Source organism: Globicephala melas, chromosome 16 (assembly GCF_963455315.2).
Source record: "Globicephala melas chromosome 16, mGloMel1.2, whole genome shotgun sequence".
NCBI classification, from domain to species: domain Eukaryota; kingdom Metazoa; phylum Chordata; class Mammalia; order Artiodactyla; family Delphinidae; genus Globicephala; species Globicephala melas.
In genome coordinates, this window is record NC_083329.1 from 83,799,799 (window position 1) to 83,814,264 (window position 14,466).

Consider the following 14,466-nt stretch of genomic DNA (forward strand, 5'->3'; position numbering starts at 1 on the left):
CTTTTCTCCACTGTATATTCTTGCCTCCTTTATCAAAGATAAGGTGACCATATGTGCATGGGTTTATCTCTGGGCTTTCTATCCTGTTCCATTGATCTGTCTTTCTGTTTTTGTGCCAGTACCATACTGTCTTGATTACTGTATCTTTGTAGTATAGTCTGAAGTCAGGGAGCCTGATTCCTCCAGCTTCATTTTTCGTTCTCAAGATTGCTTTGGCTATTCTGGGTCTTTTCTGTTTCCATACAAATTGTGAAATTTTTTGTTCTAGTTCTGTGAAAAATGCCAGTGATAGTTTGATAGGGATTGCATTGAATCTGTAGATTGCTTTGGGTAGTAGAGTCATTTTCACAATGTTGATTCTTCCAATCCAAGAACATGGTATATCTCTCCATCTATTTGTATCATCCTTAATTTCTTTCATCAGTTTCTTATAATTTTCTGCATACAGGTCTTTTGTCTCCTTAGGTAGGTTTATTCCTAGATATTTTATTCTTTTTGTTGCAATAGTAAATGGGAGTGTTTTCTTAATTTCACTTTCAGATTTTTCATCATTAGTGTATAGGAATGCCAGAGATTTCTGTGCATTAATTTTTTATCCTGCTACTTTACCAAATTCATTGATTAGCTCTAGTAGTTTTCTCGTACCATCTTTAGGATTCTCTATGTATATATCAGGTCATTTGCAAACAGTGACAGCTTTACTTCTTTTCCAATTTGTATTCCTTTTATTTCTTTTTCTTCTCTGATTGCTGTGGCTAAAAGTTCCAAAATGATGCTGAATAAGAGTGGTGAGAGTGGGCAACCTTGTCTTCTTCCTGATCTTAGTGGACATGGTTTCAGTTTTTCACCATTGAGGACAATGTTGGCTGTGGGTTTGTCATATATGGCCTGTATTATGTTGAGGAAAGTTTCCACTATGCCTACTTTCTGCAGGGTTTTTATCATAAATGGGTGTTGAATATTGTCAAAAGCTTTCTCGGCATCTATTGAGATGATATATGGTTTTTCCCCTTCAATTTGTTAATATGGTTTATCACGTTGATTGATTTGCGTATATTGACGAATCCTTGCATTCCTGGAATAAACCCTACTTGATCATGGTGTATGATCCTTTTAATGTGCTGTTGGATTCTGTTTGGTAGTATTTTGTTGAGGATTTTTGCATCTATATTCATCAGTGATATTGGCCTGTAATTTTCTTTTTTTGTGTGACATCTTTGTGTGGTTTTGGTATCAGGGTGATGGTGGCCTTGTAGAATGTGTTTGGGAGTGTTCTTCCCTCTGCTATATTTTGGAAGAATTTGAGAAGGATAGGTGTTAGCTTTTCTTTAAATGTTTGATAGAATTTGCCTGTGAAGCCATCTGGTCCTCGGCTTTTGTTTGTTGGAAGATTTTTAATCACAGTTTCAATTTCAGTGTTTGTGATTTGTCTGTTCATATTTTCTCTTTCTTCTGTTTCTTCCTGATTCACTCTTGGCAGGTTGTGCATGTCTAGGAATTTGTCCATTTCTTCCAGTTTGTCCATTTCATTGGCATAGATTTGCTTGTAGTATTCTCTCATGATCTTTTGTATTTCTGCAGTGTCAGTTGTTACTTCTCCTTTTTCATTTCTAATTCTATTGATTTGAGTCTTCTCCCTTTTGTTCTTGATGAGTCTGGCTAATGGTTTATCAACTTTGTTTATCTTCTCAAAGAAGCAGCTTTTAGTTTTATTGATCTTTGCTGTCATTTCCTTCATTTCTTTTTCATTTATTTCTGATCTGATATTTATGATTTCTTTCCTTCTGCTAAATTTGGTGTTTTGTTTTGTTTCGTTTTTCTTTCTCTTATTGCTTTTGGTACAAGGTTAGGTTGTTTATTCGAGATGTTTCCTATTTCTTAATGTAGGATTATATTGCTATAAACTTCCCTCTTAGAACTGCTTTTGCAGCATCCTATAGGTTTTGGGTCGTGTCTGCATTGTCATTTGTTTCTAGATATTTTTTTATTTCCTATTTGATTTCTTCAGTGATCACTTCGTTATTAAGTAGTGCAACATTTAGACTCCATGTGTTTATATTTTTTACAGATCTTTTCCTCTAATTGATATCTAGTCTCATAGCATTGTGGTCGGAAAAGATACTTGATACAATTTCAATTTTCTTACATTTACCAAGGCTTGATTTGTGACCCAAGATATGATCTATCCTGGAGAATGTTCCATGAGCACTTGAGAAAAATGTGTATTTTGTTGTTTTTGGATGGAAGTCCTATAAATATCAATTAGGTCCATCTTTTTTACTGTATCATTTAAAGCTTGTGTTTCCTTATTTATTTTCATTTTGGATGATCTGTCCATTGGTGAAATGGGGTGCTAAAGTCGCCTACTACGAATGTGTTACTGTCGATTTCCCGTTTTATGAGTGTTAGTATTTGCCTTATGTATTGCGGTGTTCCTGTGTTGGGTTCATAAATATTTAGAATTGTTATATGTTCTTCTTGGATTGATCCCTTGATCATTATGTAGTTTCCTTCTTCATCTCTTGTAATAGTCTTTGTTTAAAAGTCTATTTTGCCTGATATAAGAATTGGTACTCCAGCTTTCTTTTGATTTCCATTTGCGTGTAATATCTTTTTCCATCCCCTCACTTTCAGTCTGTATGTGTCCCTTGGTCTGAAATGGGTCTCTTGTACACAGCGTATAGATGGTTCTTGGTTTTGTATCCATTCAGCCAGTCTCTGTCTTTTGGTGGGAGCATTTAATCTATTTACATTTAAGGTAATTATCAATATGTATGTTCCTATTCTCATTTTCTTAATTGTTTTGGGTTTTTTATTGTAGGTCTTTTCCATCTCTTCTGTTTCTTGCCTAGAGAAGTTCCTTTAGCATTTGTTGTAAAGCTGGTTTGGTGGTGCTGAACTCTCTCAGCTTTTGCTTGTCTGTAAAGGTTTTAATTTCTCCATCCAATCTGAATGAGATCCTTGCTGGGTAGAGTAATATTGGTTGTAGGTTTTTCTCCTTAATCATTTTAAATATATCCTGCCAGTCCCTTCTGGCTTGCAGAGTTTCTGCTGAAAGATCACCTGTTAATCATATAGGGATTCCCTTGTGTGTTATTTGTTGTTTTTCCCTTGCTGCTTGTTGTTGCTATGTTTTCTTTGTATTTAATTTTTGATAGTTTGATTAATATGTGTCTTTGCTTGTTTCTCCTTGGATTTATCCTGTATGGAGCTCTCTGTGCTTCCTGGACTTGATTAACTATTTCCTTTCCCATGTTAGGGAAGTTTTCAACTATAGTCTCGTCAAATATTTTCTCAGTTTTTTTTCTCTTCTTCTTCTGGGACCCCTATAATTCGAATGTTGATGTGTTTAATGTTGTCCCAGAGGTCTCTGAGACTGTTCTCAGTTCTTTTCATTCTTTTTTCTTTATTCTGCTCTGCAGTAGTTATTTCCACTATTTTATTTTCCAGGTCACTTATCCGTTCTTCTATCTCAGTTATTCTGCTATTGGTCCCCTCTAGAGTATTTTTAATTTCATTTATTGTGTTGTTCATCGTTGCTTGTTTCCTCTTTAGTTCTTCTAGGTCCTTTAAATGTTTCTTGCATTTTCTCTCTTCTATTTCCAAGATTTTGGATCATCCTTACTATCATTATTCTGAAATTTTTTTTCAGGTAGACTGCCTATTTCCTCTTCATTTATTAGGTCTGGTGGGTTTTTACCTTGCTCCTTCATCTGCTGTGTGTTTTTCTGTCTTTTAATTTTTCTTATCTTACTGTTTGGGGGTCTCCTTTTTGCTGGCTGCAGGATCGTAGTTCCCGTTGTTTTTGGTGTCTGTCCTCAGTGGCTAAGGTTGGTTCAGTGGGTTGTGTAGGCTTCCTGGTGGAGGGGACTAGTGCCTGTGTTTGAGGCTGGATCTTGTCTTTCTGGCGGGCAAGTCCAGGTCTGGTGGTGTGTTTTGGGGTGTCTGTGGACTTATGATTTTAGGCAGCTTCTCTGCTAATGGATGGGGCTGTTTTCCTGTCTTGCTAGTTGTTTGCCATTTGGTGTCCAGCACTGCAGCTTGCTGATCGTTGAGTGAAGCTGGGTCTTGGCGTTGAGATGGAGATCTCTGGGAGATTTTCGCTATTTGATATTACGTGGAGCTGCAAGGTCTCATGTGGACCAGTGTTCTGAAGTTGGCTCTCCCACCTCAGAGGCACAGCACTGACTCCTGGCTGGAGCACCAAGAGCCTTTCATCCACATGGCTCAGAATAAAAGGGAGAAAAAGTAGAAAGAAAGAAAGAGGATAAAATAAAATAAAGTAAGATAAAAAATAAAGTAATTAAAATAAAAAATAATTATTAAGAAAAAAAAATTTTAAGTAAAACAAAACAAAACAATTAGATGGACAGAACCCTAGGAGAAATGGTGATAGCAAAGCTATACAGACAAAATCTCACACAGAAGCATATACATACACACTCACAAAAAGCGCAAAAGGGGAAAAAATAATATATATTGTTCTGAAAGTCCACCTCCTCAATTTGGGATGGTTCATTGTCTTTTCAGGTGTTCCACAGATGCAGGTACATCAAGTTGATTGTGGAGATTTAATCCGCTGCTCCTGAGGCTGCTGGGAGAAATTTTTCTCTTCTTTGTTCGCACAGCTCCCGGGGTTCAGCTTTGGATTTGTCTCTGCCTCTGCGTGTAGGTCGCCTGAGGGTGTCTATTCTTTCCTCAGACAGGACGGGGCTAAAGAAGCAGCCGATTCGGGGATTTGGCTCACTCAGGCCAGGGGGAGGGAGGGGTACGGGGCGAGCCTGTGGCGGCAGGGGCCGGCGTGACGTTGCACCAGCCTGAGGTGCGCCGTGCGTTCTCCCAGGGAAGTTGTCCCTGGATCCCGGGACCCTGGCAGTGGCGGGCTGCACAGGCTCCCAGGAGGGGTGGTGTGGATAGTGACCCGTGCTCGCACACAGGCTTCTTGGTGGCGGCAGTAGCAGCCTTAGCATCTCATGCCCGTCTCTGGGGTCCGCACTGTTAGCCACGGCTCGCGCCCATCTCTGGAGCTCCTTTAAGCAGCGGTCTTAATCCCCTCTCCTCGGGCACCAGGAAACAAAGAGGGAAGAAAAAGTCTCCTGTCTCTTTGGCAGGTCCAGACTTTTCCCTGGACTCCCTCCCGGCTAGCCGTGGTGCACTAACCCCTTCAGGCTGTGTTCACGCCACCAGTCCTCTCCCTGCGCTCTGACCGAAGCCCAAGCCTCAGCTCCCAGTCACGCCCACCCCGGCGGGTGAGCAGACAAGCCTCTCGGGCTGGTGGGTCGGCACCGATCCTCTGTGCGGGAATCTCTCCACTTTGCCCTCCGCACCCCTGTGCCTGCGCTTTCCTCCGTGGCTCCGAAGCTTCCCCCCTTTGCCACCCGCAGTCTCCACCCTTGAAGGGGCTTCCTAGTGTGTGGAAACCTTTCCTCCTTCATGGCTCCCTCCCACTGGTGCAGGTCCCCTTCCCTATTATTTTGTCTCTGATTTTTCTTTTTCCCTACCCTGGTTCGTGGGGAGTTTCTTGCCTTTTGGGAAGTCTGAGGTCTTCTGCCAGCGTTCAGTGGGTGTTCTATAGGAGCAGTTCCACGTGTAAAAGTATTTCTGATGTATCTGTGGGGAGGAAGGTGATCTCCACGTCTTACTCTTCCACCATCTTCCCTCTCCCCCAAAATGTTTGGCTTTGATGACCAGTGAGACTTACTTTCAGGAGACCCAGAAGGCTGTGGGAAAGAGAGCAGTAATTTGAAAGAAGCCAGGGTCAGACCCACCTGCTGATCTTGTAGAGCTTCCTGGAGAGGCAAGAGGCAACTGGAGCTGACCCTGGGGACATAGGCAAAAGGAGTCAGATGTAGAAAGAAAAATATCATATGATTTCACTTATATGTGGAATTTAAAAACAAAACAAATGAACAACATAACAAAGAGAAGCAGAGTCATAGATACAGAGAAAAAACAGGTGGTTGCCAGAAGGGAAAGGTTGGGGGAAGAGAAAAATAGGTGAGGGAGATTAATAGGTACAAACTTAAGAGTTGCAAAATAAATGAGTCACAGGTATGAAATGTACAGTGTGGGGAATATAGTCAATAACTATATCAGTGACTATGTAATATATTTCTGTGTAACTAGACTTATGGTGGTGATCATTTTGGTATGTATAGAAATACTGAATCACTGTGTCATGTAATAGGAACTAACATAGTGTTGTCAATCAATTATACTGCAAACAAACAAACTCAGAAAAAGAGAACCAATTTGTGGTTACCAAAGGCAGGGGGTGGGGGGATGGGAATTGGATGAGGTTAATTAAAAGGTACACATTCTAGGGAAGTAATGTACCACATGATAAATACAATTAATCCTGCTGTATCCTAAGCGTTCTCATCACAAGGAAAAAAAATTTTAATATTTCTTTAATTTTGTATCTATATGAGATGGTGGGTGTTCACTATACTTACTGTGGTGTCACTTCATGATGTTTGCAAATCAAATCACTTTGCTGTACACCTTAAACAGATACAGTGCTGTGTGTCCATTATATCCCAATAAAACTAGAAGAAAGGGTAAAGAAATGATTTGGACAGTTAGTTTTACTGGTATTGACTTCTAATTTAATTCCATGGTGGTCAGAGTGCCTACTTTGATGATTTCAGTTCCTTTCCCTCTTTCCCTCACCCCACATAACTATGAGACAACACCAGGACCTTTATATAAATTAAAACTGATGTCAGTATATCAGTCTCAGAGAGGGATCAAAATGGCAGAGTAGGAGGACATGGAGCTCACCTCCCTACACAAACACATCCAAAATACATCTACAAGTGGAACAAAACTACTATACATAAATATATTAGCAACAAGAAAAGCTCTGTTAGTAATTTCTCATTCTTAAGTTCAAGTAAACAGGACAGTAATGGTTCCATTATTTTAGGACATGAGAATGAAAATTGCTAAAAGTTGTAGGTTTAGATCAGAGACTCTTGCAAGAAAGTAGTGAAGGTGGCCTGTGAAGCCAGATTTCAAAACAAGTGAGGACAGAGGAGCATTGAATTATAAAGCAACTGTATATAAATCATGGTGTCTTTCAGTGAGTCTGCATGGATGAGAGAATATTTATAGATGCAGAAATCTTCATATGCTCTTAGGATCAGAAGGAAAACCTAGTAATAAGAGATTTCAGATGCTGGAAATAGGAGACAATGGATTTGATACTTTCCTGAAGGAAGTAGGGGTAGGTAGATTAAAGACCATACAGGTGAGGAACTTGGCTGTGATTTAGAGATGGTAAACAAAATGTACAGTGATCATCATGCACTCATCACCCAGCAGTTCCTGACTTGGTTTCATCTACACCCCTGCCCACTTGCCGCCTCCCATATTGTTTGTGAAGCAAATCCTCAACAGGTATAATTTCATCCATATATATTTTAATATGTATCGCTAAAAAATCCCCTTTAAAAAATAAGAAGCACCAGTTTTACCACTAAAAATAATAATAGTCCCTAATGTCACCAAATACCCAGTCTCTGTTCGAAAGTCCAATTAGTTCATATATGTAAGAAATGATTTTATTTTCTTACAGTTTGTTTGAAGCAATATATAAAGAAGTTCAAACCATTATAATCAGACAATATCTCTTAAGTCTTTATAATAGACTTTTTTTTTTCCCTTTACATTTATGTATTGAAGAATCTAGATCATTTGTCCTTGACTTAGTTCTGGCTGTTATAAGAAAATACCATAGACTGGGTGGCCTAAACAGTGAACATTTACTTCTCACAGTTCTGGAGGCTGGGAGGTCCAGGTCAAGGTGCAGCATAAATCTACCACTTACTAGTTGTATGTTCTTTGTCAAATAACCCTTTGAAACCTTTCTGAGTGTCATGTAGTTGTAATATGAAGCAGCCTCGATAGCACCTTCTGGAGATGGGCACTGCCACCCACTGTCACGATACTGGCTGCCCTGCTGGTACCCACTCATTGGTGCTGCCATGATCTCCAGTGGGAGCCTTTGTCAGTATCTCCCGGGGCTGTTGCTTTTTTTTCCCATCAGCAATGTAGGAAGCCCATAGTATAGAAGCAGTATAATACACATATAGAGACATATTAGTTTGGGGACAAAGAGCCGATATTTCATTTGTTTAGAGTCTAGAAGGAAAGTATAGACCCAACACTTCCCTTATGTCCCAACTTGATTACAGGTTCATTTCTGAAATAGGTTGGACACATAGTGATTAATTTTGAAAATGGTTGGACCAGGGATAGCTACCAGTATATGGAGGACTCTTGTCAGCTGCTAACATCTGAGTCCAAAAACCCTAACATGAAACCTTAAGAGAACTACTATTGGTGCCTGAGGAGTTGAGTCCTCTTGGTAATAATAACTGCATGAATGAAATCAGCATTTGGATGGGGAAAGAATATCCCATGTTGGAAAGTAATCATAGCTTTTATACGTGTGTGTGTGTGTTTGTGTGTGTGTGTGCATGCTTTGACAGCTTTTTGGAGACTACAGCCTATTTCTTCATGAGACCAAAAATTGGAGAGAAGGAAGTGTCCCCAAATGTTTTCTTCAGTATCTGGCATGAATTCAGCTCCGACTTTAAAGACTTTTGGAAGAAAGAAAACAAACTTATTCTACAAGAGAGGTAGGTGTTTTTCATTTACACAGTGGCATTTTGAAACATGTTTTCTCGGGTGTGGCCAATTAGGGATTGCCAACTTTTATAGCCTGAATGACAAATTAGGTTCTAACTCTGGGTCTCCAGTCTGAGAGGGTGCTGAGATCGGACAGTATTTGCAGCCTGAGTAAGAAAAGTCAGCACAATGGCTGTGATGCTACAAAGGACAGCTAGAGTGATGGTTTGCCAGGACCACCTTCTGGTAAAACAGCTTCTGTGATGAGGAGGCCACACAGAAGCAAACAAGGTAAGAACAGGAGTGAAAGAACACTGCCGAGATGACAAACCCACTCACTTCAAAAGACCATAAGGTAAGACGAATCAGTTTGGTTTTATTTTTGCTCAATTCATTAGATACTGTCAAAATTTCACCATTCATATCAAAATTTCTCCCAGGTGTCACCAAGAAACTGATGATCAATATTTTTTAAAAGATTTTTCAAGAATCTTATCAGATCATATCACATTTCCTAAAGTAAATTCTTTCAGGAATGAAGGGAAGTTTCTCTTCTTAAGTACATGAAATAGAGTCTCTGTCACTTGATTATGAAGGTCACAGGGGTGTCCTGTTACCAAGTCAGGAAGCAGGCTGGCCCATGCACGGCAGCATCCCGAAGTAGCTGGATCTGGAGGGAGAAGGAAAAAGGAAAAGGAAACCAAACCCTAATCCTGAACCAGTTGGTGTGCTTTCCAACATCCTGGCCCTAACAAGGACTTTGCTTTAGAAAACTTACCTCCTAAGGGACTTTATTCATCAGAGCACAAAATTCCACAGTTTTCTGCTTATCATCTTCATTTTGGTCTTGCTTACATACAAAACCACGCTCGCCTGCCTAGTCTTCATCTGTAAGTAGATTCTCATCCATCCTTAAATCAGGTGAAGTTAATTGCGGACACGTCCTGAGCATGTGGACTGTGCCTGGCTTGTGCTCACTCACAGAATTACCTACCTAGAACCCAGGCTCCATCAGAGAAGGGAGTCTGCTTCAGCGAACAATGGATGCAAAAAGAGAGCAGTCTGAGCAGAAGGAAAACACTGAGCTTATTCTAAACACATCACCAGGAGTTAACATAAAAGATGAGATGTTAGAAGTCCATGCGGGTGAGACAGGAGGGAGAATCGTGTAAACACGGGCACATTTGGACCACCGTTCATTTCTTTCAGACTTAGCTGTATGTTTCCAGTTTTTCACCCAGCAAGGCTTGCTCAGTTTGGACAACGGTGAGGAGGAAACTGGTTTTAATGTCAGCATGTCACAGACAACCTCCCTTCCTGACGCCACTACTCCCCACGTGCCTTCTTCAGCTCTGATCTAAGCCTGGGCCCCTAAAGGGACTGGGGCTCGTTCACACTCAGGAACAAAATGGAAAGATCAGTGTTTCACTTTGCGAGGGAGCTGAGACGATCCTGATGAGAGTGGACATGGTGGGATATAGGCATGGACAGGGCAGGAGTGAGGAGACTGGTGTTGGGGGGCAGCTGCCCTGAGGGCACATGATGAGGAAGTGAATTGCATCAGAGGCCGCAGGCCCTGTGGAGGTGGCTCTGGAGGTCCTGGTGCGAGATGGCAGGGGGACTGTCATTTGAGCTCCCATTACTGCGTGGCTTGTAGGGAAGCTGCTGAGAGGCCCCCGTGGAGGTGATGTCGGGAAGGACCAGCCATTTGCAGCCTGTGCTCTCTGAGATAGAGTTGTGTTACCAGGCAACACTATGGTTAACAGTCCACTGTTTATGATAGTTGATGCATTGGACATGCCCACTGAATATCTCATAAAATCAACCCAATCCTTTTTTTATACTTCATCCTTTGCTAAAAAAAAATTACAATGGGCTTTTTGAGTCACCCTTGGTGACTTCACTTTCAACTTGGCAGTGCTGTGAACTGGCATGTGACAGGTGCTCTCCACTGCACACTTCTCATTTTCCTAAATCATTTGCTTTTAATGAAAGGCTAAGGAAGAACATGTGGCAGGTGAGAGAGCATCTTTGCCCTCTGACTTCCAAACTATATTACGTCTCTTGGCAAAGAGACTGGTTTGAAAAGTAAGACTGTTGGTCTGAATTGTTTGTAGCAAAATTTTGTCCCTTTCCTTAGTGGAAAACCAGCCACAAAATTTCAAGGAAACAGTGCGAAATAAAAACGGCGGGCCTGTTATTCAAAAAGTATTAAAAATTTCAAGACAGCAAACTGTTAAACCAAGTGCAGAGCCCTGAGAGGGGGCCCTGTGTGCTGCACAAATGCCCACCCTTGAAGGCAGCCTTGCCCTGGTGTAAGCTTGCTGGCACGTGCTCTGCAGTTAGGTGAAAGGGTGTTTCAGGAATGTTCCGATGCCCCCAGACATGTACAGGACACAGGGTGCAGCCAGTGGAAGGGTTAAACCCCTGACACACCGATGTCAGTGTGAGCAAGGCTTCAAGTGACATGTGCTTCAGATGGGATGCTCTCCCCAACCTGAGTGTTCCCTCCTCTTCTCCTGTGATATGTGCTGGCTGCATATTTTCATAGTCCTGTACTGCTCTTACTTTATACCATGACTTCTTCCATGTTTGCATTTGTCTTTGTTTCTCGGACATGGTGTTTTGTGTCTTCTTTTTCAGTGTCGCTCTCGGGGCCTCCAGGCCACGGTGCCCCCTTTTGGTGTTTCCATACATATTTGCTGATTTGACTTGTCACATTGTATTTGACGCAGACACGGAAATAAGAACTTAGTCTAGTAAAGTAATGAACGTGTTTTCTTAGGTAATTTAAGTTTGCCACTGGAGGTAATAAAAACCCCACTCCAAACACTGGAAGCAAAAAGAGAGACTTTGTTTAGACAGTCAAACCACAGAAGAGCAGGATGGAAGGTGGCTGTGGGTGCCTGAGTGTGGAAATCCTAACTAACCACAGCTGTGCAGGTCAGGTTGAGGGGGCTGTTAGTCAGGTGTGTCTCTACCTGCCGCCCTCCACCTGTCTTTTAAATAGCCCCTCCTCCTCCTCTCCTCTCTCTCCTCCTCTCTTTATCTCTCTCGTCCTCACTCTCTCACCCTCTCTCCCCTTCCAGCACCCTCCCTCCCACCTGCTCTGTACTCCAGCCTAACTTCCAGGCCAGGCTGTTTCTTTATGAGTGGACCCCTGGCCATCAGTCCAGCCATGGCTCACATTCTCCTAACTCAGGAGGAGAGGGCATTCTCTACCCTGTAGATTAATTCCAGGGAGGAACTCCAGAGGAGTCGTGTTCATCTTTGGATCAGCCACAGTGGCCAGAGGCATGGATACCGTGGTTGGTTCAGTGGTTCACAGACGCAGTCCTGCAGCCAGAGGGGAGTGTTGCCATGGTCGACAGTCTCGTTCTCAGCACTGTCACTGGAGTTAGGGAGAGCAATTGCCCAAAGAAAGTAAATAATAATCTACTAGCCCTAATTTATTAAGCCTTTAAAGGTAACCTGTGTAACTAGCAGAATGCCCTAGCATGGTAGAAATAACCCAAAAGGTGGTTTAATGGTGTGGTTGAAGTTTTCTTTTCTGTTCAAGTTTTCCTTGCTCTAATTTGGAAAGTATACATTGAATAATATGTTTAAGGTTGTAAATACTCTATAAAATGTCCTCATCCCATTCTTTCTAATTGGTGGCTGAGTACAGAGTGGTAGTAACATATTTTCTGACTTTTCCTAATGACTCGCATGAGTTAGTAGATGTATTTCTTGAAATGGTGAAATTCTAGTCTATGGTGAAAAGGTCTGCTGTCCTTCTCATTGATGTGGTGTGGAAAACATGAGCATTTGAGTTAGCTCTCCCTCTTGCCCACTTGAGTCTTAGGAAGGCATGCTTTCTTTTTTTTTAAAGAGTTTTTTGACGTGGACCATTTTTAAAGTCTTTATTGAATTTGTTACAGTATTGCTTCTGTTTTGTGTTTTGGTTTTTTGGCCACAAGGCATGTGGGAAGCTTAGCTGCCCCACAAGGGATGGAACACGCAGCCCCTGAATTGGAAGGTGAAGTCTTAACCACTGGACTGCCAAGGAAGTCCCAAGGCATGGTTTCAAAGTCAGCAAAATGGAGACAGTAATACCTGTTTTGCAGTGAGACTGTGTAACTAAATGAGGTTATATATTAGAGTATGTAGCACAGTGTCTCCATGCTAGATGCTCAGTGGCTGTTTCTCCATCATTTAATATAAAGTCCTGATCATGACAACACACAAGGTCATGTGACATTCTGGTAAGGCGTGTTAAGAACACATCTGTATGAGACCTGAACCAAGATGCTGGAGTAGAAGGATGTGCTCTCAATCCCTCTTGTGAGAACACCAGAATTACAACTAGCTGCTGGACAATCATCGATAGGAAGACACTGGAACTCATGAAAAATGATACACCACATCCAAAGATACAGGAGAAGCCACAATGAGATGGTAGGAGGGGGTGCAATCACAGTAAAATCAAATTCCATAACTGCTGGGTGGGTGACTCAGAGACTGGAGACCACTTATACTACAGAAGTCCATCCACTGGAGTGAAGGTTCTGAGCCCCACATCAGGCTTCCCAAGCTGGGAGTCCGGCAACGGGAGGAGAAATTCCTAGAGAATCAGACTTTGAAGTTTAGTGGGATTTGATTGCAGGACTTCGACAGGACTGGGGGAAACAGAGACTCCACTCTTGGGGGTCACACACAAAGTAGTGTGAGCATCGAGACCCAGGGGAAGGAGCAATGGCCCCAGGGGAGACTGAACCAGACCTACCTGCTAGTGTTAGAGGGTCTCCTGCAGAGGCGGTGGGTGGCTGTGACTCACCATGGGGACAAGGACACTGGCAGCAGAAGTTCTGGGAAGTACTCCTTGGTGTGAGCCCTCCCAGAGTCTGCCTTTAGCCCCACCAAAGAGCCCAGGTAGGCTTCAGTGTTGGATTGCCTCAGACCAAACAACGAACAGGGAGGGAACCCAGCCTCACCCATCAGCAGTCAAGCAGATTAAAGTTTTACTGAGCTCTGCCCACCAGAGCAACAGTCAGCTCTACCCACCACCAGTCCCTCCCATCAGGAAACTTGCATAACCCTCTTAGATAGCCTCATCCACCAGAGGGCAGACAGCAGAAGCAAGAAGAACTACAATCCTGCAGCCTATGGAACAAAAACCACATTCACAGAAAGATAGACAAGATGAAAAGGCAGAGGGCTATGTACCAGATGAAGGAACAAGATAAAACCCCAGATAAACAACTAACTGAAGTGGAGATAGGCAACCTTCCAGAAAAAGAATTCAGAATAATGATAGTGAAGATGATCAAGGATCTCGGAAAAAGAATGGAGGCAAAGATCGAGATGATGCAAGAAATGTTTAACAAAGACCTAGAAGAATGAAAGAACAAACAGAGATGAACAATACAGTAACTGAAATGAAAACTACACTAGAAGGAATCAATAACAGAATAACTGAGGCAGAAAAATGGGTAAGTGACCTGGAAGAGAGAATGCTGGAATGCACTGCTGCTGAACAGAATAAAGAAAAAAGAATGAAAATAAATGAACACAGCCTAAGAGACCTCTGGGAAATTATTAAACACAACAACATTCACATTATAAGGGCCCCAGAAGGGGAAGAGAGAGAGAAAGGACCCAAGAAAATATTTGAAGAGATTATAGTCGAAAACTTCCCTAACATGGGATAGGAAATAGCCACCCAAGTCCGGCAAGCGCAGCGAGTCCCATACAGGATAAATCCAAGGAGGAACACGCCGGGACACATAGTAATCGAATTGACAAAAATTAAAGACAAAGAAAAATTATTGAAAGCACCAAGGGAAAAATGAC

General features: G+C 42.0%; 1 protein-coding gene across 2 annotated transcripts in view; it reads left to right on the forward strand.

Annotated features, from left to right (window-relative positions):
• Positions 1-14,466, forward strand: part of FMN2 (formin 2) — a 310,405-nt gene that overhangs the window by 270,731 nt on the left and 25,208 nt on the right. For both annotated transcript variants that reach the window (XM_060286264.1, XM_060286265.1), the window contains one exon: positions 8,496-8,645. In XM_060286264.1, the coding sequence (XP_060142247.1) occupies positions 8,496-8,645 (150 nt within the window). The remainder of the gene's footprint in view (positions 1-8,495; positions 8,646-14,466) is intronic.